Raw genomic sequence first — 27672 nt, 5'->3', positions numbered from 1 at the left:
CGGATTAAACTTCATTTGCCACGTATCTGCCCAATCAACCAGCCTATCAATATCCTGCTGTATTGCCAGACACTGCTCCTCACTGCCTGCCAATCCAGCCATCTTGGTGTCATCAGCAAATTTGCTGATCACACCACCTACCCCCTCTTCCAGATCATTTATATACACTACAAAGAGAAGAGGTCCCAGTACCGAGCCCTGCGGCACACCACTAGTGACAGACCTCCAGCTAGAAAAAGACCCCTCCACTGCTGCTCTCTGACTCCTCTTTGCAAGCCAGTTCTCTACCCATCTAGATACCTGACCACATATCCCATGAGCTTTAATCTTCTGTACCAACCTACCATGAGGGACTTTGTCAAACGCCTGACTGAAATCCATATAGACGACATCAACGGCTTGACCTTCGTCAACCGTTTTTGTCACCTCCTCAAAGAATTCTACCAGATTCGTAAGGCAAGACTTCCCCTTGACAAAGCCATGCTGCGTATCCTTAATCAGATCGCAACGCTCCAAGTGCGCATACATCCCATCCCTAAGAATCCTCTCCATCAACTTACCTACCACTGACGTTAAGCTCACTGGCCTGTAGTTACCCGGGTTATCCCTCCTATCCTTTTTAAACAATGGTACCACGTTTGCTATCCTCCAGTCCTCTGGGACCTCACCTGTGTCCAAAGAAGAGACAAGGATTCGCGTCAGAGGCCCAGCAATCTCATCCCCCGCCTCTCTAAGCAGCCTAGGATAAATGCAATCAGGCCCCGGAGATTTATCGGTTTTAATGCCCTCTAAAAGCCCTAACAGCTCTTCCCTCGTAATCGATAGGTCTTTCAATTGGTCTACTGCCCCCTCAATGACCGCACTAGACATCAAGCCCCTCTCCTTCATGAATACCGACGCAAAGTATTCATTCAGGATCTCCCCCATTCCCTCTGCCTCTAAGCACAATTCCCCATGCCAGTCCCTGAGAGAACCGATTTTACCCCTAGCCACCCTTTTGTTCTTAAGATAGGAGTAAAACGTCTTTGGATTCTCCTTAACCCTTCCTGCTAAAGCCATCTCATGCCCCCTCTTTGCTCTCCTAACTCCCCGTTTGAGATCCCTCTTACTCTCTCTGTATTCCTCCAACGCTCTGTCTGTTCCCAGCTGCTTAGACCTGACATACGCCTCTCGTTTCTTCCTAACCAGGTCTTCTATATCTCTAGTAATCCACGGCTCCCTAATCCTACCTTTCCCATCCTTTCTCCTAACCGGCACATGCCTTTCCTGCACCCTTTGCAGTTTTCCCTTGAAAAACTCCCACATGCCTAACGTGGTCTTGCCTTCCAACAGCCTATCCCAGCCTGTATCCCTAAGCTCCTGCCTAATCTGGCTATATCTAGCCTTCCCCCAGTTTAGCACCCTCCCCTTAGGACAGCTCTCATCTTTTTCCATTCATATCCTAAAGTAGACAGAGTTGTGGTCGCCATTAGCCACTTGTTCGCCTACCGCAACCTCAACCACCCGACCCGGCTCATTGCCCAGAACTAAATCCAGTATAGCCCCCTCTCTAGTCCGGCTATCTACATACTGTTGCAAGGATCCTTCCAATACACATCTTACGAATTCCTCCCCATCAGACCCCCCAGCTCTAGGCACCTTCCAATCCACCCCAGGGAGATTAAAATCTCCCACTACAACAACCCTATTCTTCCTACACTTATCCAAAATGTCCCTACATATACCCTCTTCCACTGCCTGTGGGCTATCGGGCGGCCTATAGTACACTCCTAGCATAGTAATGGCCCCCTTCCTATTCCTCAACTCCACCCACAGAGACTCAATTCCCAACCCCTCCATGTTATCCTCCCTCTGCACTGCTGTGATCTGCTCCCTAACTAAGAGCGCCACTCCGCCTTCTCTTTTCAACCCTCCCCTATCACACCTAAAACACTTATACCCTGGAACATTTAGCTGCCAGTCCTGCCCCTCCTTTAACCATGTCTCTGTCAGTGCCACCACATCTAAATTCCTTGCGAACATCAAGGCCCTAAGTTCATCTGACTTTCCCGTCACACTCCTTGCATTAAAACAGATGCACCTAAGACCCTCAGGCCCTCTCGGATCCTCCTTCTCCTGGGGGATTTTCCTATCAACTAGACTTACCCTGACCTCCAACTCACTCCCAGTGCCTGAGCTGTCTCTCTCCTCCCCACCCCCCCCTCCATACTAGTTTAAGCCCTGTGTCTGCATGGGTTTCTTTCAGGTTTCCTCCCACAGTCTGAAAGATGTGCGGGTTAGGCTGATTGGCCATGGTAAGTTGCCTCTAGTGTCAGAGGGACTGGCTAGTGTAAATACATGGGGTTATGGGGATAATGCCTGGGTGAGATTGTTGTTGGTACAAGTTCAATGAGCCGAATGGCCTCGTTCTGCATTGTCAAAATCTATGAATAAATCATAGAATCCTTACAGTGCAGAAGGAGGCCATTCGGCCCATTGAGACCCTATCCCCATAACCCCACATATTTACCCTGCTACTCCCTCTAACCTAAGCATCCTAGGACACTAAGGGGCAATTTAGCATGGCCAATCAACCTAACCTGTACATCTTTGGACTAATCTTAGTTGAAGGTGAACATTGACTGGGACATTGAGAGAAGCTCCCCACTCTCCTTCAATAAAATCTTTTACATTTTGCACTAGGGCAGGTCGGATTTAGGCTAATGTCCAAGGTCACCTCTAGAAACGCTTCAGCAGTGCGCTAAAATATAAACACAGATTATATGCCCCTGTCTTCCCATCAGGATTTGAAGCTGCAGTTTACTGACATTGAAGCAAGCTGATATGGTGGTATCAGGAGCATTCGGGGACTCTCTCCAGAACAGAACATTTTGTACAGGCATGGTGATTCTGAAAGTTGAACTTATACAATACAGACTGTTTGGTTGAATTACTATAAACCATGAGTTTATGAATAGGTTATCAATGTCACTTTGATTAAACCCCTCACTGACGCAGCAATCTCTGAGTCATTCTCGTTTGTGTGTGTGTGTGTGTGTGTGTGTGTGTGTGTGTGTGTGTGTGTGTGTGTGTGTGTGTGTGTGTGTGTGTGTGTGTGTGTGTGAGAAGGTGCAACTTGTACACAGACTATTCTTGAGTGAGGGATTCCAGGACTGGGGGGCCCATTGCTTCAAAAAAATTTGGGAATGCTGTTCTTCACGCAGTGTGGAAATCAGGAACTACCCCCTGACTCCATGTACCACCCCCCTCCTCCTCCTCCTCCTCCTCCTCCTCCTCTCTCTCCCCCCCCCCCCAAAACAAAACAAAACCCGCTGTCAAGGCTTGACGGTCAAATAGAAATCTGCAAAGTGAAGTTGAGAAACTTTTGGGCTGAGTGTATTCAGGGTTTTGGATGCAAGGTGGATTCAGTCATGGATCAACCGTACTCTAATTGGATGGCAGGTTAGGCTGGAGGGGCTGAATAGCCTTCTCTTGCTTCTGTTTTCAGTCCCTCATTGAATGTTCCGGAATTGCTTTTCTTGTTGAGCTGGCCAGAATAGGAATTGAGCAATCAATTAACTTGACCTCTGGTTTGTTTTGAACAGGTATGCGGTGGCAGTGCGGAATCACCACGTTTGCCCTGTGGATAACTGGTACGGTACCCTGGTGTTTACTTCTTTGCCGTAGAGTGATTGGGAACCAACACAGGTTTTCCAAGTGTTTATCTGCCCTACAAATCTGCTCTGCGACACCCTTTCGCTGGGCAGTTTCCAGCGATGGTTATTAATGTAATGTCAATGGGGTCTGCTTCCCTCGTTCTCTTCACCGGGTTTGAAAATATGAGAATGACCTGATCATTGAGGGGTCAAGCCACAAATTTGGTTTAGAAATTCCCATTAAGGCTAGGGGGATTTGTGGGGAGGGGGAGTGTTGTGTGTGTGGCAGTCCAGCTAAAGGTCCATTGACTTTCAGCGGGACCTGAAGATCCCAGCGGCAGTGGGGGAGGGGCGGTGGCTGGTAAATCTCACCCTTAGTGTTTGCCAGGGCTGAGGGGCTTCAGTTAGTTGAAGAAACTGGAGAGATGTTCTTCGCAGACCGGATGATGTTAAGGAGAGAGTTAGTAGAGGCATTCAAAATTACCAGGGGGTTTTGATAAAATAGGGAGTAATCATTGCCTCTGGTTAGTGGGTTGGGAAGCTGACTCTGGTAGATGTGTTACCATGGAGAATGCACCATGTTCTTTGCAGACAGAAAGAACATATATGCTCATTGCTCCAGTTTCAGCTAAACCAAATAGGTGATAGCAATTCACTGGTTCATTCCTCAGGGCAGTGTCTTGATCAAGCAGAGTCAAACTTACCTGGTTCAAAGTTCAAACAATGCTTGGCATTTAACTGTTGCTCACTATCAATGGTGTGTTTTCCATGGGAGCACCTCTACCGAGTTAACAGTTGGTCACCATCAACTGGTGCATTTTCCATGGGAGCACCTCTACCAATTGGAATCAACTTACTAATCAATCAGCACTCTCTTCATATAAATATGTTGTTTCCCATTGACATTTGGTATTTTCTTGAGAATGTCCTGATGAGTGGAAGACGCAAAGCTTTGACAAAAAAAGTCTCTTTTTTCAGCTATATTCCATATGTTGTAGTCTCAGGAAGGTGCATTTCCAATCCCCGAACTGGTTGTGGTATCTCATGGAGGCCTGGCCTCCTTGCTTTGCCCTGAGCTTGAGTAGCATCCCTCAAGCTACAAGCTACCAGAATTGTCTCTTTCTAATAGACAGAGGTGCCTACGGTCCTTTGGAACAATAGCAAAGATGTTTCCAGGCACGTTTTCGGAGTGGGTAGATTTTGACGTGTTTGGGGCCTTTGCTCAGGGCTGTCCAGAGTGTTGCTGGGGATATACACTGGTCCCTAACTTCTATTATTGCTTTGTCGAAATTTCAGCTGAAATGTGATTGAAATCCTGTCCATGGACAGAAATGGGGATCCTGTCACATTTCTTGTGCTATTCAGGCTCAATATTTGGTCCTTCTATTGCGATTAATGCTTCTAATTCTCCAATTCCATTTTCGATCTTTTGTGAACTCACACATCCTGACCACAATATTTTGGCTTCTTCTTTTCATTTCCCCTTCTTCTAGAAGGAGAAACATAGAAGATATAAGCAGGAGTAGGCCATTCAGCCCACCGAGTCTGTTCCGCCATTCAACAGGATCATGACTGATCCACCATCTCATCATCAAACTCTTGTTCTCCCCCCATTCCCTGTGACCTCTTTAGTGCCTGGAAATCTATCTATTTCCTTCTTCAATACAATCAGTGACTTGTGGCCTTCATAGCGTCCTGTGGTGGAGAATTTCACAGGTTCACCATCCTCTGAGTGAAGAAATTTCTCCTCATCTCAGTCTTAAATGGCCTACCCCATACCCTGAGACTGTGAAGACGACGACCACCACCCGCCCCCAGCCAAAGGAAACAACATCCCTGCGTCCAGTCTACCCATCCCTTTTTATATGTTTCAATTCGATCCCCTCTTATTCTTTTAAATTCCAGTGAATACAGGCCCAGTCAACTCAATCTCTCCTCATACGATGATCCTGCCATCCCAAGTCTCAGTCTGGTGAACCTTCACTGCAGTCCCTCCATGACAAGCATATTTTTTCTTTGGCAAGGAGACCAAATCTAGACACAATATTCCAGATATGGTCTCACCACTTTCTGAGCTGCAGTAAGACATCCTTGCCCCTCTACCCAAGTCCTCTGACGATGAAGGTCGACATACCATTTAACTTCTTAACTGCTTGCTGTATCTGCATGTTTGCTTTCAGTGCCTGGTGTACAAGGAATTCCAGGTTTCTTTGTACATCAACGCTTCCCAATCAATTGCTATTTAAATAATACTCTGCCGTTCTGTTTCTCTAGTCAGATGGACTAGGGAAACATCTAGGGATGGGCAATAAATGCTGGCCCAGCCAGCGATGCCCATGTCCCACGAATGAATAAAAATAATCCCATTGATATTTTCTAAGTGTCCTGTTATCTATCACATTCTTTATAATAGATTCTAGCATTTTCCCTACTACTGATATTGGGCTAACCACTCTGAAATTTCCTGTTTTCTCTCTCCCTCCTTTCTTAAATAGTGGGGTTACATTTGCCACCCTCCAATCTGCCAGGACTGTTCAAGAATGGACAGAATTTTAGAATTTGACAGCCAACAAATCCACTATTTCCATGACCACCACCTGTTAGAACCCCGGGATGTAGAGTAGCAGGCCCTGGGCGCTTGTTGGCTTTCATTCCCATTAACCTCTCCAGCACTATGTCTTACTAATACTAATTTCCTTCAATTCCTATTTCTCACTAGACCCTTTTTTGCCCTGGAAAGCTATTTCTGTCTTCTGTGAAAGCAGAACTAAAAATTAATAGCTGCTTAACTCACAGAATCAAAGGTTATGGGAAAAAGACGGGAGAATGGGGCTGAGAAACATATCAGCCCTGATCGAATGACAGAGCAGACTCGATGATTTGACTTGATTTAATTTGATTTATTATTGTCACATGTATTGGGATACAGTGAAAAGTATTGTTTCTTGCGTGCTATACTGTCAAAATATACCATTGATGTAGAGATGCCAGAGTTGGACTGGGGTAAACACAGTAAAAAGTCTCACAACTTTTCGTCAGGTGTGTGGAACCTTCCACACACCTGACGAAGTAACATCGTTTCTGAAAGCTTGTGAGATTACTATCAAATAAACTGATTGGACTCTAACCTGGTGTTGTGAGACTTCTCACCAAAATATACCATTCACAGAGAAGGAAATGAGAGTGCAGAATGTAGAATGAAGTTTTAAAAGCATAGAAAGAGAGTAAAAGAATTAGAAAGTATGCTGGGCACAGCTTGCAAGAAGTTGCCTCGCTCTGACGTCATCTTGGAAAAATGGCCTAATCCTGCTGCTGTATCTTATGATTTTATGGTTAGTTGGGATGCCTGAGCTCTAGTTTGCTCCAGTGTGCTCCTAAAAGGTAACTTGCCTTTGCCTTGAGCTTCTCCAGGGCTCGAAGATCAGTGACTGAAGTTAAGAAGCTTGGCTGGGAATCGGCTATCTGGGTGGTTTCAGTTCCATGCCAGAGCACTGTGTTCATCCAGTCCCTCACTGCTGAGATTGCTGCTCTTCAATCTTGATATTTCCTTTATGACTCACAAATATGAGAAGCAGGAGGTCAAACGTGCCTTCACAAGTTAAACCTGGAGCTTTGCAAGGCCAGCCTTGAATTACTGACCAAGGCCTGGAATTCTGCAGTGAGCAGGTGTCCAATGGAGTGAACGGAATGGCCTCTGTGTGAAATCTGCAATTGTGCCTACTGTGCAAACTGTATCTAAAAGGAGCAAATGTTTCTGACGTCAGATTATGCAGTTAATTTCCATTTGCTTTCTGTGAAGTATTATTTGCCGAGCTGTGGGGACTTTTTTTTGGGGAGGTGGGAGCGGTGCGATTAGTAATCCAGAGGCCCAGGGTGAAGCCTGCACTCCTGTTCGGTTTAACTTAATACATGATTTGGTCCAATACTTGGTGTCAGGTTTTTGGGGATTATAAAGGTCCATGGGGATGTATGTGGGGTTGGGTGGGGGGGAACATAGGAGTATGAGGAGCCTTGTGGCGGGTAGGGGGGCATGTGTTGGTATGAGGATGTCGAGGCCATGGGGATGTTGGGGTCATGGGGATAAGTGGGGGGAGTTGTGAAGTGGCTTAATTGTATTTCATTAGTGTCACAAGTAGGCTTGCATTAACACTACAATGAAGTTACTGTAAAAATCCCCTACTCACCATACTCCACCACCTGCGTGGGTACACAGAGGGAGAATTTAGCGTGGCCAACTCTCCTAACCAGCACGTCTTTCGGATTGTGGGAGGAAACTGGAGCACCTGGAGGAAAACCGTGGGGAGAACGTACAGGCTCCACACAAACAGTAACTGGAGGCTGGAATTGAACCCGGGTCCCTGGCACTGTGAGGCAGCAGAGCTAATCGCTGTGCTGCCCCAAGCTAGCATAGATGGGGTACCAGGAATCAGTTGGGGGGGGGTGAGGGCTGAAGGGTAGCTTGAGGGCAGCCATTTTTAAATGTGGTGTTCCCAAGGCTGGGAATTCTCCTATCTCTGTGCCCCTTACCCGGGAGAGAGAATCTGGGTCAGTGTATCTCGTACTGCGAGTTGGATGTAAGATCGGGGCTACGTGATTGGGGCTGCACAAACAATAAGTATTTTTTTCTTTATTCTTTTATGGGATGTGGGCGTCGCTGGCAAGGCCAGCATTTGTTGCCCATCCCTAATTGCCCCTTGAACTGAGTGGTGAGCTTGCCCATTTCAGAGGGCAGTTGAAAGCCAACCACATTGCTGTGGCTGTGGAGTCACTTATAGGCCAGACTGGGTAAGGATGGCAGATTTCCTTTCCTAAAGAACTTTAGTGAACCAGATGGGGTTTTTCTAACAATTGATGTTAGTTGTCATGGTCACCATCACTGAGATTAACTCTTCAATTCCAGATTCATTTGTTGAATTTAATTTCTACCAGCTGCCATGGTAGGACTTGAACCGGTGTCCCCAGGGTATTAACCTGGGTTTCTAGATTACTAATCACTATGCTACCCTCCCCCCAAAAATCTGGGGGGGTAAGGCTGGGATGTGTACACAGTGGGTTAGGCTGAGGTTGGGATGTGTACGCAATTGGTTGGGGTGAGGCTGAGATGTGTACACAGTGGGTTGAGGAGTATGATGGGATGTATACACAGTGGGTTGGAGGGTATGGATGTGATGTGTACACAGTAGGTTGGGATGTGTACATGGGGGTTGAGGTTAAGGCTGGGAAGTGTACACAGTGGGTTGGGGTGAGGCTGGGATGTGTCCTTTTGGATTGGGGCATGGTTGGGATGTATACACAGCAGGTTGGGGGGTAAGACTGGGATATGTACACAGTGAGCTGGGGTATGGGTGGGATGTGTACACAGTGGGTTGGGGGATATAGGTGTGATGTGTATAGAGTGAGTTGGAGATCTGTCTGATCACATTAGATCACCTGAGGAGCTCTGGTGATCTTTCACCATTTGTTAACAGCTGGGGGAGTGAAGCTTCCTGACTCCCCCGGCCCTGTGAAAAATGGATCATTCCCGTCACATTCAGTGCTCGCTTTGGGTGTCATGTAAACTTTCTCCTGTGGATTTTAACTCTGACCATTAGCAATAGGGTTTTGATGAAAGTCTGTTCCAGACCTCTGCACAGGGAAGGTACGATTGGCTGGGTGCTTGGAGGCTGGCTGTGCAAGCTTCTAGCTCAACAGTCATCCCCGTGCATGTGTCTTTAGCACAAGTTAATGCTGTTAGTGAGACAGAAAATCAGACAAAAATAAACAATTATAGAAAAAGACATGTTAAAAAGTTCTGAATTTTCCCCAGAGTACAGCATAAGTGTACCCTGCAAATATCCGCAGGCTTTAGGCTCTTGCGATGTAATCTGAAGCTCCCCACCACTCACCCCACCCTGCCTTGCTCTCCCTGAACCACCTGGCACCTCTCGCTCTACCCCCACACCGCCCTGCTCTCCAGCACTGCTACCTCACCCCTCAAGAGACTTGGGTTCTATTCCGGCCTCGAGTGACTGTGTGGAGTCTGCACATTCCCCCCATGTCTGCGTGGGTTTCCTCTGGGTGCTCCTGTTTGCTCCCACAGTTGAAAAGATGCGTGGGTTAGGCGGATTGGCCGTGATAAGTGTGGGATTACGGGTAAAGGGAGTGGTTAAGACAGTCTGGCAGAGAGTTGGTGCAGACGTGATGGGCTGAATGGCCTCTTCTGCACTGTAGGAATTGTATAAACTGAGCAGTGACCTGTCCTCAGTTACCCTTGTATTCCGTGTCTTTCCCTAGGTACTTCTAACTTTCAAGGGACTCCATTAGTTTCTCCACAGTGGTCAGTGGGTCAGAGACGGGACATCCTGACCTTCTGAAGGGGGAGTTCCGCACAGGGTCAGCTTTCTCCTCTCATTACTGAGGAGATAATGGCTGGAGTTTTCCATTTCTCTCCCATGTGCCTGACCAGCCAAGAAAAGCAGAGGGCAGCTCGTCAGTGACACAGCTGACATTTCCTGCCACGTTGTCCAATTTTATCCAATTGTTCGTATTTTAACATGCTGGAGGTGTGTCCCACACTGGTGGGAGGGGCATAAGCCACCCCTAGTCAAGTACCCCCCTTGCAAAGCCCCCCTCACAAGCTCCCCCTTGCAGGTTTCCCCCTCCATAAGCCCTTCCCCTTGCAGAGCTCTCCTGCATGAGCCCCCATCATTGTGCATCCCCCCATCATAGCCACACCCCATGGCACTACCCTGGTGCACACAGTGTCAGTGGGCAGTGCCAGGCTTCCCAAAGGGCACTTCCCGCCATGTCTCTGACTGCCGGGGGGCTTCAGTGGCCTCCAATCTCTCTGGCGTGGCCATCATACCTGGTCTCCACTGTGGGGACCAGCAATGATTCCCACTGGTGAGACTTCTCGTTGGCAAGTGGGGGAGGGAGCATTCAAGAGGCCAGAAGCAGCCATCCCGGACATGCTAATGGGATTGAAATTAAGACAATCACTAGCAAAATAGGACCTGGAACATTGCCATTATGAATAGTGACTGTCTGTTACTTGACACTATCGTTGGCACAAACTGGAGTTTTGGCCTTGCATGCAAACTTACTGGTGGATTGGCATGGTGATCCAGTAAAATCGCACCCTGCATCTGAAATACTGGGTGGGAATTTCCAGTTATACCTGCCCCGAAAGCAGAAATCCCCACCCGACCTTTCAATCGTCTGTCAGTTTTTCCATCCTGCCCGTGACCATTCCTGCGGTGGGCAGGACTGGAAGATTTACCTTACTGTGTATGGTTTTGGTCTACACGTTTGAGGAAGGATGTACTTGCATTGGAGGCAATACAGCAAAGGTTAACTGGATTGGTCCCTGGGATGAGGGTTCTGCCCAACTTGAGAGGCTGACTGAAATGGATGTTGAACCTCTGGAGTTTAGCAGAATGGGAGGTGATCTCATTGACAGCAGCAGAGGTGATTGATAGTTGCAGGCAAAATTTGCATAGGTGAAGTCACTGCGACTAGAAGGTGGTCTGTGGAGGAGCTGTTGTAAAGGGACAGTTAAACCCCAAGCACTACTTCAGTGTTACCCTCCCTACCTTCTCCTCTAACCAAAACAAAAGATGTCGGGAGGGCCACAAGCAAGGAAAAGTTGAGTTGAGATTCTTTTACCTGTATAAGGGCAGTGGTATGCTCCTCCTGTCAGATGTGGGAAATTAGGGAGCAATCTAGTCTCCCTGACAACTTTGTCAGCAGGAGCTGTCCAGTTACAGCTCCTCACAGACTGCATTGTTTGGATGGAGCGGCAGGTGGATGCACTGCAGGGCAGACAGGAGGCAGAGAGTGTGATAGACACTAGTTACAGGGAGGTTGTCACACCGGACATTCAGACAGATAGATGGGTGACCGCCAGGAGATGCAGGCAGGTAGTGCAAGAGTCTCCTATGGCTATTCCCCTTTCAAACAGGTACACCGTTTTGGATATTGTTGAGGGGGAGAGCCTGTCAGGAGATACCAGCACCAGCCAGGCCTATGGCACCACATCTGGTTCTGCCGTAGAGCAGGGTCGGGCAAAGACAAGCGAGCAGTAGTAATAGGGGACTCGCTAGTTAGAAGCACAGACAGGCGTTTCTGTGGCTGTAATCAAGACTTCAGGATGGTGTGTTGCCTCCCTGGTGCCAGAGTCGAGGATGTCTCTGAGCAATTGCAGGACATTCTTAATGGGGCTGGTGAGCAGCCAGAGATCATTGGACATATTGGTTCCAATGACATAGGGAGGAAAAGGGATGAGGTCCTGAAATGTGACTATAGAGAGTTAGGCAGAAGACTAAAATGCAGGATCTCGAATGTAGTAATTTCTGGACTACTACTGGTGCCATATGCTATTGAAAGTAGGAATAGGAAGATTAGGCAGATGAATGTGTGGCTTGAGAGCTGGTGTGGGGTGGGGGAACAGCACAAAAGTTAAAGACAACACATTAAATAGTAAAGGCAGTGTCAGTAATCCTAGTGCTGGACAGATCAGGCAAAAGCAAAACAGAGAGCAAGGGAAGTCCAGATTAAACTGCATTTATTTCAATACAAGAGGCCTGATGGGCAAGGCAGATGAACTCAGGGCATGGATGAGTACGTGGGGCTGGGATATTATAGCAATTATTGAAACATGGCTAAGGGAGGGACAGGACTGGCAGCTCAATGTTTCAGGGTACAGATGCTATAGGAAAGATAGAACTGGAGGTAAGAGAGGAGGGGGAGTTGCACTTTTGATTAGGGAAAACATCATGGTAGTACTGAGAGGAGATGCTTCTGAGGGTTCAGCCACTGTGTCTATATGGGTAGAATTGAGAGATAAGAAGGGGGAAATCAATTTGATAGGTTGTATTATAGGCCCCCAAATAGTCTGCGGGAAATTGAGGAGCAAATATGTAAGAAGATTACAGATAGCTCCAAGAAAAATAGGGTGGTAATAGTAAGGGATTTTAACTTTCCCAACATTGTTTGGGACAGCCATAGTATTAGAGGGTTGGATGGAAAGAAATTTGTTGAGTGTGTTCAGGAGGAATTTCTCATTCAGTGTGTGGATGGCCTGACTAGAGAGGGGGCAAAACTTGACCACCTCTTGGGAAATAAAGAAGGGCAGGTGACAGAAGTATTAGTGAGGGATCACTTTGGGACCAGTGACCATAATTCTATTAGTTTTAAGATAGCTGTGGAGAATGATAGATCTGGCCCAAAAGTTAAAATTCTAAACTGGGGCAAGGCCAATTTTGATGGTATCAGGCAGGAACTTTCAAAAGTTAATTGGGGGAGTCTGTGGGAAGGCAAAGGGGCATCTGGCAAGTGGGAGGCTTTCAAAAGTGTGTTAACCAGGGTTCAGTGTAAACACATTCCTCTTAGAGTGAAGGGCAAGGCTGGCAAAAGTTGGGAAGCCTGGATGATTCAGGATATTGAGGCTCTGGTCAAGAAGAAGGAGGAGACACAAGATATGCATAGACAGCTGGGATCAAGTGAATCCCTTAAAGAGCATGGGAGGTGTAGGAATAGAGTTGAGAGAGAAATCTGGAGGGCAAAAAGGGGACACGAGATTGTTTTGGCAGAGAAGGCAAAGGAGAATCCAAAGGGTTTCTACGAATACATAAAGTGCAAAAGAGTAACAAGGGAGAGAGTAGGGACTCTTAAGGATCAACAAGGTCATCTATGTGTGGACCCACAAGAGATGGATGAGATCCTAAATGAATATTTCTCATCAGCATTTACTGTTGAGAAAAGCATGGATGTTAGGGAGCTTAGGGAAATAAATTGTGATGTCTTGAGGAGTGTACATATTATTAAGAAAGAGATGCTGGAAGCCTTAAAGCGCATCAAGATAGATAACTCCCTGGGGCCTAATGAAGTGTATCCCAGGACATTATGGGAAGCTAGGGAGGAAATTGCAGGTCTCCTAGCAGGGATACTTGAATCATTGATAGTCACGGGTGAGGTGCCTAAAGATTGGAGGGTGGCAAATGTTGTGCCTTTGTTTAAAAAGGGCTGAAGAGAAAAGCCTGGGAACTACAGGCCAGTGAACCTCGTACCTGTGTTGGATAGGTTGTTAGAAGGTATTTTGAGAGACAGAATCTACATGCAGTTAGAGATGCAAGGACTAATTAGGGACAATCAGCTTGGCTTTGTGAGTGGAAAATCATATCTCACAAATTTGATTAAGTTTTTTGAAAGGGTAGCTAAGAAAGTAGATGAGGGCAGTGCAGTTGATGTTGTCTACATGGACTTTAGCAAGCATTTGACAAGGTACCGCATGGTAGTTTGTTACATGAGGTTAAATCTCACGGGGTCCAGGGTAAGAATCTAAATGGATACAGAATTGACTTCTTGACAGAAGCCAAAGGGTGGTTGTAGAGGGTTATTTTTCAAACTGGAAGCCTATGACCAGTGGTGTGCCTCAGGGCTCAGTGCTGGGCCCAGTGTTATTTGCCATTTATTTCAATGATTTGGATGAGAATATAGGAGGCATGGTTAGTAAGTTTGCAGATGACACCAAGATTGGTGGCATAGTGGATAGTGAAAAAAGTTATCTCCGATTGCAACAGGATCTTAATCAATTGGGCCAGTGGGCTGACGAATGGCAGATGAAGTTTAATTGAGACAAATGTGAGGTGATGCATTTTGGTAGATTGAACCAGGGCAGGACTTACCCAGTTAATGGTAGGGCACTGGGGAGAGTTACAGAACAAAGAGATCTAGGAGCCCAGGTTCATAGCTCCTTGAAAGTGGAGTCATAGGTGGACAGAGTGGTGAAGAAGGCATTCAGCATGCCTGGTTTCATTGGTCAGAACATTGAATACAGGAGTTGGGATGTCTTATTGAAATTGTACAAGACATTGGTGAGGCCACACTTGGAATACTGTGTACAGTTCTGGTCACCCTATTAAAGAAAGGATATTATTAAACTAGAAAGAGTGCAGAAAAGATGTACTAGGATGCTACGGGGACTTGATGGTTTGAGCTATAAGGAGAGGCTGGATAGACTGGGATTTTTTTCTTTGGAGCATAAAGGCTGAGGGATGACCTTAAAGAGGTCTATAAAATAATGAGGGGCATAGATCAGCTAGATAGTCAATATCTTTTCCCAAAGGTTGGGGAGTCTAAAACTAGAGGGCACAGGTTTAAGGTGAGAGGGAAGAGATACAAAAGTGTCCAGAGGGCTAATTTTTTCTAACAGAGGGCTATGAGTGTTGGAACAAGCTACTAGAAGTAGTAGTAGAGATGGGTACAATTTTGTCCTTTTACAAAGCATTCAGACTGTTACATGGGTAAGATGGGCAAAGAGGGATATGGGCCAAATGCGGGCAATTGGGATTAGCTTAGGGGTAAAAACAAAAAGGGCGGCATGGACAAGTTGGATCGAAGGGCCTGTTTCCATGCTGTAAACCTCTATGACTCTATGAATGGTACAAAATTCGGAAGGGGGCCTGATAAGGTGGTTGCTGAGAGATTGTTTCTGCTAGTCGGGGAATCTGAAACATGGAGGCACCGTCTCAGGATAACAGGGCTAGTCATTTAGGACTGAGGTGAGGAGAAATTTCTTCACTCAAAGGGCTGTGAATCTTTGGAATTCTCCACCCTAGAGGATTGTGGATAAGGTTTGGGGGATTCAGAATTTTGCTCTTGGAATTATGGGATATCGAATAGTGGGTGGGAAAATGGAGTTGATTGACTTATTATTGTTACATGTGTTGGGATACAATGAAAAATATTGTTTCTCATGCGCTATACTGACAAAGCACTCTCTCCTTTCCTTCGCTATGAACAGTATGCTTTGTATAGTGCACAAGAAACAATTTTGACTCTATGCTAATACATGTGACAATCATAAAGCATACCGTATATAACCTTTTTTATTCATTTCATGGGACATGGGCATCACTGGCTGGCCAGCACCCATCCCTAGGTGCCCCAGGGCGGTTAAGAGTCAACCACATTGTTGCAGGCCAGCCCAGGCAAGGACGGCCAATGTCTTTCCTTTATGGGATATTAGTGAACCAGATGGGTTTTTCCAACAATCAACAATGGTTTCAGGGTCATCAGTAGACTCTTAATGTCAGATTATTGAATTCTAATTTCACCATCTGCTGTGGCGAGATTCAAACCCAGGTCCCCAGAACATTAGCTGAGTTTCTGGATTAATAGTTTAGTAAATAGTCTCCAAATTCATTCATCCCTGACTTGCTTTCTGAGAAGGAAAGGAAAGGGTACAGAAGTTGAAGCCCGAGATAAGCCAGGATCCGATTGAATTGTGGAACTGGCCCAATGGGCCAGGTTTCCCCCTGCTCCATTTTCTTGTGTTCTTGTGGCTTCTAGAGATTTCAGAGTTGCCGTAGTCTGCAAGGAGCTTGGAACATGCTGAAGGTCTGGCTCCCAGGATTTTCTACAAACCATTTCCTACCAGATGTGATGTGGTATGAATTCCCCTTCAGGTTGTGTCCTCATGTTGGCAAATGTGAGGTTGTCCTCTTTGGTAGGAATAATGGTAGGAAGGACTATTACTTACGTGGCGAAAAACTGCAGCATGCGACGGTGCAGAGGGACCTCGGGGTCCTTGTGCATGAGTTGCAAAATCCCAGCCTGCAGGTGCAGCAGGTGGTCAGGAAGGTGAATGAGATGCTGGCCTTCATAGCGAGGGGGATTGAATATAAAAGTAGGGAGGTCTTGCTGCAGCTGTATATGGCACTGGTGAGGTCGCAGCTGGAGTACTGTGTGCAGTTTTGGTCGTTGCACTTATGCAAGGATATTTTGGCCTTGGAGGGAGTGCAGAGGAGGTTTACTAGGCTGATGCCGGAGTTGAGGGGGTTGAGCTATGAGGAGAGGCTGAATAAATTAGGCTTGTACTCGTTAGAGTTTAGAAGAATGAGGGGAGATCTCATTGAGACGTACAAGATGATGAATGGGATGGATAGGATAGAGGTGGAGAGGCTCTTCCTGCTCAGAAAGGACAGTAGGACTAGAGGGCACAGCCTCAAGATAAAGGGGGGGCGGTTTAGAACGGAGTTGAGGAAGAACTTCTTCACTCAAAGGGTGGTGAATCTCTGGAATTCTCTGCCCGTTGAAGTGGTGGAGGCTGCCTCGCTCAATATTTTTAAGACGTGGGTTGATAGGTTTTTGATAGGCAAGGGGATTAAAGGTTATGGAGAGAGGGCAGGAATGTGGAACTGAGCCACGACAGATCAGCCATGATCTTATTGAATGGCGGGGCAGGCTCGAGGGGCTAGATGGCCTACTCCTGCTCCTATTTCTTATGTTCTTATGTTCTCTGTGTTAGTGTTTAGCTAAACCCATTGCTGCTGCCTCCTACTCCCTGTACTGCTTAATTCTATGTATTAGTCCATTGATTGACATAAAAGTAATGTCCAATCATTTTCTGATAAGCAGCCATAATTATTCCAAGTCTTTGCAAGTTGTTATTGCCTAGGTATTTACATTGGCGATGTGAATGGGCAATTGGCTCCTAGCTGGTACAGATGTGTATAAAAAATATTTAATTCCTTAAAATAGGACTAATGCCAGTGAGAGGCCAACGGGGAAGGAGCTTAGAGCATTAGGGAGCATCTCCAAAATCCTCCAATCACCAAAACATTTCATCCCAATCCCTTGTGTGGGAAGTATCCCTAAAATCACTTCTCAACTCCTGGAATGTAGAGATTTTCCCTGCACTGGGGAATATCTCAAAATACTCATGCAGTCTTCCTAAATATAAGAGAATGTCTCTAAATTCTCCCCAGTCTTCCTGAATGTAAGGGAATGTCCTCAAATTCTCTCTCGGGCTTCCTGAATGTAAGGGAATGTTACCAAATCTTCGCACATTCTTCCTGAATACAAGAGAATGTCTCCAAATTCTCACACAGGCTTCATGAATAGGAGGGAATATCTCAAAGTACTGAATGAGCAAAATTAAAATCAACATTAAAAAAGTTTGTGAAATCGGTCTTCACATATAAGGGAGGCAACCTTAAATTCTTTCACATAATTCTTAAAAGAGAGAATTTACAGACAGGATAAAGATACAGTAAGAAGTCTCTTAATACTGCTTAAAAGTCCAACAGGTTTATTTGGAATCACGAGCTTTTGGAGCACTGCTCCTGCATCAAGTGACTCACTTCACCCACCTAAGGAAGGAGCAGTGCTCTGAAAGCTCGTGATTCCATATAAACCTGTTAGACTTTAACCTGGTGTTATGAGACTTCTTACTGTGCCCACCCCAGTCCAACACTGGCATCTCCACATCAAGGATAAAGATAGGTAGGAAAGATGGGCATTCTAAACAGATAGGAGGTCCTGTGGCACAGTGGGTTAGTGTCCCTGCGTCTGAGCCAGAAGCTCTGGGTTCGAGTCCCACCCCGGGATTTGATGGCTAAGGAAGATACGTCCATAACACAGTCAGATGGGTTGAGTGTCAACCTGTAAATCCTTCCAGACGTGCCAATGGCTGGTGGTAAGAGTGGGAGACACTCTTGGACAGTCACATGATGGAAAGGACTGTGGAGCCTCTACCATCCCTGGTGCCACCCTCAACCTGCAACATGCATGTAAATGTGTACATTGCCATGGCAACCTGGCCTTCCTGAGTGAACTTTAATACCACCACTAAATAGAGCATCATCACTGTACGTTGTTAAGTCAGTAGCTCTGGAATCTAGGCTGTTGAAAGAAGCAGTGGTGCAAGCTGTGGAGGCAGTGATCACAAATATTCAATTCTCATTGTGTATGGGGGTATTTGCCAGATTGATACATCAGAAGTGGACAGCACAGTGGTTAGCACTGCTGCCTCATAGCGCCAGGGACCCGGGTTTGATTCCCGGCTCAGGTCACTGTCTGTGCAGAGTCTGCACATTCTCCCTGTGTCTGTGTGGGGTTTCCTCCGGGTGTTCCAGTTTCCTCTCACAGTCCAGAGTTGTGCTGGTTGGGTAGATTGGCCACGCTAAATTGCCCTTTAGTGGGTATGAGAAAGATGCTCTGTGGGAGACTTGGTGAAGACCTGATGGGCTGAATGGCCTCATGCTGCACTGTAAGGATTCTAGAATGAAATGCTTGGTCAAAGTGCGGGTCTTGAAGCAGAACTGCAAGAGAGGGGCGTGGACAGGGGAAGGATTCTGGGGAAAATTCTAGAACGTTGGGCCTAGATGGTAAGCACAGCTTGCAAATGTGGAGTGAAAGAACTGGCGGGATGCAGAGGAGGTCAGAGTGGGAGAAGTGAAGGGTTGTTGATGCATCTTAGCCATTGTCCCAAAAGGCCACACACATCTTCCTCCATCTGAGAGACAGTTTGGTAGCTCAGAGCTTGAGGGACACCAGCCCACAAGCTCAGGGTAAGGCCCCTCCATGGGATTGAGTGAACCTGCACTGCCATTGGTATCATTCTGCCTCTGTCACTGCTATCTAACCAGCAGAGCTGACCAGTCCCTCACAGGCCTGTAAAACTTGATGTGAAGACTGAGATAGGGTTGGGTGAAGATTTGAAGACCAGGATGAGAATTTTATCATTGAAGACATTGAGAGGTGGGCGTTGATCAATAACTCACAGGTGGACAGGGTGGTGAAGAAGGTATTCAGCATGCTTGATTTCTTTGTTCAGAACATTGAATACAGGAATTGGGATGTCTTGTTGAAGTTGTACAAGACATTGACAAGACCACACTTGGAATATACAATTCTGGTCACCCTATAATGGAAAAGATATTATTAAACTAGAAAGAGTGCAGAAAAGATTTACTAGGATGCTGCTGGGACTTTGATGGCTTGAGTTATAAGGAGAGGCTGGATAGACTGGGACTTTTTTCCTTTGGAGTATAGGAGGCTAAGGGGTGATTTTATAGAGGTCTATAAAATAATGAGGGGCATATATCAGCAAAATAGTTAACATTTTTTCCCAAAGGTAGGGGAGTCTAAAACTGGAGGGTATAAATTTAAGGTGAGAGGAGAGAGACACAAAAGGGTCTAGAGGGGCAATTCTTTCACACAGAGGGTGGTGAATGTCTGGAACGAGCTGCCAGAGGTAGTAGTGGAGGCGGGTACAATTTTGTCTTTTAAAAAGCGCATGGACAGTTAGATAGGATATGGGGCCAAACACGGGCAATTGGGACTAGCTTAGTTATTAAAAAAAAGGGTGGCATGGACAAGTTGGGCCGAAGGGCCTGTTTCCATGCTGTGAGTCTCTATGACTATATGTCAGTGAGCACAGTGAACATAAATAAGAGTGAGAGTTGGTACAGGATAGCGTGCTCATGTTTTGTCCACTTTTACTGAAGATAATGAATATCTCCAGAATCTTCTCTATCAGAATGAATGCTGCCTTCTCAGAATCAAAACCTAATGGTGGACAGGGGAAGGATTCTGGGGAAAATGGTTTTGATTCCCTCATGAGTTTTTTTAAATTCATTCATGGGAAGTGGGCATTGCTGGCTAGAGCAGCATTTATTGCCCAACACTAATTGCCGCTTGAGAAGATGGTGGTGAGCTGCCACCTTGAACCGCTGCTGTCTATGTGGTGTAGGTACATCCAGAGTGCTGTTAGGGAGAGAATTCCAGGATTTTGACCCAGCGATTGGAAAGGAATGGCTTTATATTTCCAAGTCAGGATCGTGAGTGGCTTGGAGGGGAACTTGCAGGTGGTGTTGTTCCCCGTAAGTTTGCTGCTCCTGTTTTTCGAGGCGGTAGAGATCGAGAGGATGAAAGGTGCTGCCTAAGGAGCCTTGGTGAGTTGCTGCAGTGCATCTTGTAGATGGTAAACACGGCTGCTACTGAGTGTTGATGGTGGAGGGACTGGATGTGTCTGGGTGTGGTGTCAATAAAGTGGGCTGCTTTGCCCTTGATGGTGTCAAGCTTCTTGAATGCTGTTGGAGCTGCACTCATCCAGGCAAGTGGGGAGTATTCCATCAGACTCTTGACTTGTGCCTTGTAGATGGTGGACAGGCTTTGGGGAGTAAGGAGGTGAGTTACTTGCTGCAGGATTCCTAGTCTCTGACCTGCTCCTGCACAGTGTTTAAATGACTGGTCCAGTTCAGTTTCTAGTCAGTGGTAACCCACCCTGGATTTTGACAGTGGGGGATTCAATGCTGGTAATGCCATTGAATGTCAAGGGAAAGTAACCAAAGGGGAGAAAACAAGATTCTCTCTTTTTGGAGATGGTCACTGCCTGGCACTTGTAACTTGCCACTTGCCCACTCAAGTCTGAAGATTGTCCAGCTTTTGCTGTATTTGGACACAGACTGCTTCAGTTAATCACTGTTAAACATTTCAACAACTCAACTTGCAGCCTGGATTCAGTGTTATTAGTGAGCATCTAATGAAATAACTTAAAACCCTCCAAGTTTAAGTAATGCCTCAAAACCTGTCTCAACTTGTTCTGTTTCTATCTGTGCCAAACGCAGAGTGGAATAAAACTGAGACTAGTGGGAAATAGGAAGAGAAAGTGCTGAAAACACACCAACAGATGAGCCAGTGAAAGAATTAGAGGGATTTACAACTGGGAAATGTATATGGGGGAGGAAACACAAACAAACATATAAACACAAACTAACACATAGACTAATACACATAAACGCACACAAACATACATACAAACACATACCGAAATGAACATACTAACACGCACTTAAACACACATACAGACACACATTCAAACATACACATGCATACAAGGACATGCACAAAGACTCACAAACGTGCATTACCATGCACACACACGAACATATGTAAACATACACACGTTCACACACACAAAAACATACAAACGGAATCAATACACATACAAACAATAACATGCACAAACAGATACAAAAAACTATATATATAAACACACTTCCAAACAGACACAGTAAGGCACCCATGTGCACATGTTCACAAACTCACATGCAAACATGTTTACAGACACATAAACTCTCAGACGTAATCACAAATACTGTCTCTCACACACGCACACGCACATACACACACACAAATACATTCTCACACAGATACACACAAATATGTCTGAGGACACACGCATCTCCATCAAGGACGGTCACCTCAGCACCTCACTGTACCGCAAGCCCACAGACAATCTCTCAATGCTCCACTTCTCCAGCTTCCACCCTAAACATGTTAAAGGAGCCATCCCCTATGGACAAGCCCTCTGTATACAGGATTTGCTCAGATGCGGAGGATCGTGACAGACACCTCCAGACGCTGAAAGATGCCCTCATAAGAACAGGATATGGCGCTTGACTCATAGATCGACAGTTCCGATGCGCCACAACGAAAAACCGCACCGATCTCCTCAGAAGACAAATACAGGACACAGTGGACAGAGTACCCTTCGTCGTCCAGTACTTCCCCGGAGCAGAGAGGATACGACATCTTCTCCGGAGTCTTCAACATATCATTGATGAAGACGAACATCTCGCCAGGGCCATCCCCACACTCCCACTTCTTGCCTTCAGACAACCACGCAACCTCAAACAGACCATTGTTCGCAGCAAACTACCCAGTCTTCAGGAGAACAGTGACCACAATACCACACAACCCTGCCACAGCAACCTCTGCAAGACATGCCAGATCATCGACATGGATACCATCATCACACGTGAGAATACCATCCACCAGGTACACGGTAAATACTCTTGCAACTCGGCCAACATCGTCTACCTGATACGTTGCAAGAAAGGATGTCCTGAAGCATGGTACATTGGGGAGACCATGCAGACGCTACGACAACGGATGAATGAACATCGCTCGACAATCACCAGGCAAGACTGTTCCCTTCCTGTTGGCGAACACTTCAGTGGTCATGGGCATTCAGCCTCTGACCTTCGGGTAAGCATTCTCCAAGGCGGCCTTCACGACACACGACAGCGCAGAGTCGCTGAGCAGAGACTGATAGCCAAGTTCCGCACACATGACGATGGTCTCAACAGGGATCTTGGGTTCATGCCGCACTATCTGTAACCCCCGTGACTTGCCTGGGTTTGCAAAACCTCACTTACTGTACTGTCTGGAGACAATACACATCTCTATAACCTGTGATCAGTGCTCCTTCCACTCACATTGTTAGCCACTTTAAGACTTGAACAGCAGGTTAGGTGTAAAGATTCGCATTCTAATCAGTAATCTGTAAACTGTCTGTGCTTTGTATGTTCTGTCTGAGGCCAGAGCTCTCCATTCACCTGACGAAGGGGCTAACCCCGAAAGCTACGGAGTTTACTATCAAATAAATCGGTTGCACTGAAACCTGGCGTTGTCAGACTTTTTACTGTGTTTACCCCAGTCCAACGCCGGCATATCCACATCATGACCCCTTGTAATTGACACTTCCACCCTGGAAAAAAGCCTCTGACTATCCACCCTGTCTATTCCTCTCATAATTTTGCAATCAGGTCTCCTCTCAGCCTCTGTCTTTCCAGTGAAAACAATCTTAGTTTATTCAACCTCTCTTCACAGCCAACACCCTTGAGTCCAAGCAATATCCTAGTGAACTTTCTTTGCACTCTCTTCAAAGTTTCCATATCCTTCGGGTAGTGCGGTGACCAGAACTGCATGCAATACTCCAAATGCAGCCCAACCTCAGAGTGGCACAGTGGTTAGCACTGCTGCCTCAGCACCAGGGACCCAAGTTTGATTCCAGCTTAGGTCACTGACTATGCGGAGTCTACATGTTCTCCCTGTGTCTATGTGGTTTCCTCCAAGTGCTCCAGTTTCCTCCCACAGTCTGAAATGCATGCTGATTAGGTGCATTGGCCATGCTAAATTCTCCCTCAGTGTTCCCGAACAGGCGCCGGAGTGTGGTGACTAGGGGATTTTCACAGTAACTTCATTGCAGTGTTAATGTAAGCCTACTTGTGACATTAGTTAATCAACTTTACTTTAAACTTTAAGCAATGTTTCATATAGCTAAGTACTGTGTGCAGTTCTGGTCATCTCATTATAGAAAGATGTAACTGCGTTAGTAAGGGAGGAGATTTATGAGGGTGTTGCCAGGGCTGGAAAATTTCAGCTATGAGGAAAGATTAGATAAGCTGGGGTTGCTCTCCTTAGAATAGAGGAGGCTGAAGGGAGATTTGATTGAGACGTACAAAAATTGTGAGGGGCCTGGATACAGTGGATGGAAAGGACCTATTTAGTTTAGCAGAGAGGTCAGTGACTAGGGTGTACAAATTTGAAATGATTGGTAGAAAGATTAGAGGGGAGATGAGGAAAAAATCCTTCACCCAGAGAGTTGAGAGATCTGGAACTCATTGTCTGAAAGGGTAGTCAAGGCAGAAACCTTCAACTCATTGAAAAACTGTCTGGATTTGCACCTCGAGTGCTGTAATCTGCAAGGCTACGGGGTAAGCCTGGAAAGTGGCATTAGACTGCGGAGGGCCTGTTTTTAGATTCATTGACATGATGGGTCAAATGGCCTCTTTCTATGCCCTTCCAGAGTCATCCGATCTGTTGCTGTCCCGATCTCTGTCCTGTAAATCGTTCGGTCAATCTCAAATTCCTTCTTGAAACTTGCCTTTGAACATGTTTTCTCCTCCCCCAACCCCGCCCAATTCTTGCAGGCTGTGTAAAGTGTAGATCACACAACTTGGCCAGTTAAACAAAATCCTTTTCATTTCTTGCTGGTATCTTTGCCAGTTATCTTGAGGCTATATATAATAGACAACACAACACTCAACTGAAACATTGGCAAATTTCCCAACCTGGCCCAAAGAACCCCAAGAACATTGGCCACATTGCGTCTTTCTCTTGTGTTTGACTCCCACATCATGATGTGCCATGACTTGTCAATTGTGGCAATAATTTACAGAGAGATTCTGGCCTGTTTTGGAAAAAGTACCGTCCTGATACTATTTCCATAATTTGAACATTGAGTTGGGTTAAAAGAGCAACTGGACTTTCTCTTAAGTGATCTGAAGGAAAAAGAGAATTGTAGCATTGAGTAATTCATATAAGGGGAGGCATGGTGGGGGGGTATTGTCGCTGAACTAGCAATCCTCAGGATAACGCTCTGGGGACCTGGATTCAAATCCAACCTTGGCAACTAGTGTAATTTAAACTCAATAAAGCATCTGGAATTAAAAATTTAATGATGACCATTGCCATAAAAACTCATCTGGGCAGCGCGGTGGCACAGTGGTTAGCACTGCTGCCTCACAGTGCCAGAGACACAGGTTCAGTCCTGCCTCTGATGACTGTCTTGTGTGGAGTTTGCACATTCTAACCATGTTTGCTGTGCATCCTCCAGCTGCTCCGGTTTCTTCCCACATTCCAAAGATGTGTAGGTTAGGTGGATTGGCCAACCTGAATTGCCCCTTGTATCCAAAGATGTATAGGTTAGGTCAATTGCCCAAGCTAAGTTGCCCCTGCGTGTCCAAAGATGTGCAGGTTAGGTGGATTGGCCATGCTAAGTTGCCCCTTAGTGTCCAAAGATGTGCAGGTTAAGTGGATTGACCATGATAGATTGTCCCTTAGATTCAAAGATGTGTGGGTTACATGATTAGCCATTGCTAAATTGCCCCTTAGTGTCCCAAGATGTGTAAGTGAAGTCAGTTGGTCCTGGGAAGTGTGTGGGGTTATGGGGGTAGGGCGGGGGACATGGCTTAGTTATGATACTCTGTCAGAGAGTCGGTGCAGAGCCGATGGGACGAATGGCCTCCTTTTGTATTGTAGGGATTTTATGGTTCCTCATTGGTTTAAGATATTTCAGTGCTGCTTTCTCTTCAGAGTATAACACCTGGAGCGAAGCTGATAAATAAACACAATCGATATATGTTCCCTGACACTTGTAACTTTTCCCTCAGCATTTGCTAGCCGGTTCAGGGGAAGTAAAATTTGTTTTATAATCTGGTGTCCTGGACTCCTGAGAGGAGGGGACTGGTTGCTGAGGAAGAGAAAATGGTTTTCCATTGTGCCTCCAGTCTCAGTGTGGGATGTGTAAAGCTCGAGGCTCACAGCAATCTTCCTTTCTCTTTGCAGGATCTACAATGAATCGTGTGGTGTGGTCACAGTGCAGGGTGAACCCAAAGGATGTTGCACTTTGGACGACATCCCATTGGTCAGGTAAGAGAATGTCCATTGCAGCTCACTGACTCCAGCATTTGTGGAAATGTACAGCACAGCTGGAGACCATTCAGCCCATTGTGCATGTACTAGCTCTTGAAACTGCTATCTAATTAGACTCACACCCCAGCTCATGTTTCTCCTCTTTAAATGTTCTTTCAAGTCCCCCTTTGGCTTTGACAGATCATTGGCTTTTGTTTTATTATTATAACGCCAGTTGGCGATGGTCAGGGGATCCGGTCTGATCCGGCAGTAAATGGCGGAACCAGTTCGTCATCGTAAATGTTCAAGTCTGCAGTTGGTGAGCGGAGAGGGGGGAGGTGCCTTGGGGAAGGCCTGAGGGGTGGGGGTTGAGTGACCTGGGTGAGAGAGAGCAATCATTACAATGGGGGCAAGGGCAGTGTAGATGGAGCTGAGGGGGTGGTTTGACAAAGTAGTAGCTGTAGCAATGTTCATCTGAACAAGAGGCAGAGGTCTTTGGACATTTGAAAGGACAGTTTTAACTGGTATTTGATTGGGAGTGAAGTTGAAGGGGTTAGAAGGGAAAAGGAATGCAGGGTGGGCATTTGCAAATTTCCTGATCTTTCCGTAATGGCTTGGTTAATTAACCCCACAGCAGACGAGGAGAAATGGTTCCTGCTGGCAGGAGGGCTGGCAACCAATGGATGGAGATTCAGGTTACATGGCAAAGACTTGGATGGGATGAGAGGAAAGATTTTACGTGATGAGTTGTTCTAATCCTCAGCACATTGACTGGTGGAGATTCTATAGTAACTTTCAAAAAGGGATTGAAGGAAAAGCAGGAGGGAAAGAGCTGGTAAAATGGAGCTAATTGGCTATCTCCTTCAAAGAGCCAGTATAGGCAGGGTGGACTGAATGGCCTCTTTCTGTGCTGTGTGGTACTATGAAAACCGATTCCAATTCTCATGGGAATTGCCAGTTGCGCAGTGTGAACCACTTCAGCTATGAAGAGAGACTGGTTAGGCCCCTGACAGACCTCCAGCCCGCCCAGAACATTAGCCTCCCTCCAGCCCCAACTGGTCCTATCTGCAGAGTGGCAGCGGGACCTCCCATCACTATCAATTGCCCACAATAGGCCCCACTCCCTTGGCACTGTCCATTGCTGGTGGGCAGTGCCAAGGTACCCCCTGGGCATGGGCACTTTGCCACTGGGCAGTGACTGCGCCTTCTCTCCGGCTCTGGGAGACGCGCATTTGTCGGTAACGCGTGCACAAATCCTGCGAAATGGCCGAAATGCAGTTCTCTCAACCCGTCAACCAAAGAACATGCGTGTTGGGATGGGGGAATCAGGCCCCTTGTTTCTTCTGATATCCATGGAGTACATTCCTAACAAATAAAACTACAGGGTTGTGTCACCTTGACATAACTGAGTGATAAAAAGGCCGATTACATTGTTAACAGGAGAGAAAATGGATTGGAATCTGAGTCTTTTAACTATAAAATACACCTATTGATTTTATAGAATTATAGAATCCCTACAGTACAGGAATAGGCCATTTGGTCCATCGAGTCTGCACCGACCACAATCCCACCCAGACTCTAACCCCGTAACCCTAAGTATTTACCTGGCTAATCCCCCGATACTAAGGGGCAATTTACCATGGTCAATCAATCTAACCTGCAGTTCTTTAACACCAAGAGGCAATTTAGCGTGGCCAATCCACCTAACCTGCACATCTTTGGACTGTGGGAGGAAACTGGAGCACCCGGAGGAAACCCACACAGACACAAGGGTGATGTGCAAACTTCGCACAGCTAGTCGCCCGAGGTCGGAATTGAACCTGGGTCCCTGGCGCTGTGAGGCAGCAGTGCTAACCACTGTGCCACCGTGCTGCCCATTTGGTGAGGAGTGTTAAGAATGTCATTGATGCTACCCGCAAGAGTGTCTCAAAACCCCAAAAGATAGCTCGAAACATTGGGTCTTATTGATATATATTTGTTTGGAATAATATGAGGAACAATGCAGTGAGGA

At 46.3% G+C, this 27672-nt stretch overlaps 1 protein-coding gene across 2 annotated transcripts in view; it reads left to right on the top strand.

The window, feature by feature from the left end:
* Positions 1-27672, top strand: part of LOC145360420 (transmembrane protein 150A) — a 96242-nt gene that overhangs the window by 24736 nt on the left and 43834 nt on the right. The window contains exons 3-4 of one of the 2 annotated variants that reach the window (XM_080215620.1): positions 3585-3632; positions 25596-25679. In XM_080215620.1, the coding sequence (XP_080071746.1) occupies positions 3585-3632; positions 25596-25679 (132 nt within the window). The remainder of the gene's footprint in view (positions 1-3584; positions 3633-25595; positions 25680-27672) is intronic. The other variant, XM_080215621.1, reaches the window with a different exon arrangement.

The sequence above is a fragment of the Carcharhinus amblyrhynchos genome, chromosome 31 (assembly GCF_965287045.1).
Source record: "Carcharhinus amblyrhynchos chromosome 31, sCarAmb.v2.hapA, whole genome shotgun sequence".
Lineage (NCBI taxonomy): Eukaryota > Metazoa > Chordata > Chondrichthyes > Carcharhiniformes > Carcharhinidae > Carcharhinus > Carcharhinus amblyrhynchos.
This window is presented reverse-complemented; position numbering and strand designations above follow the sequence as displayed.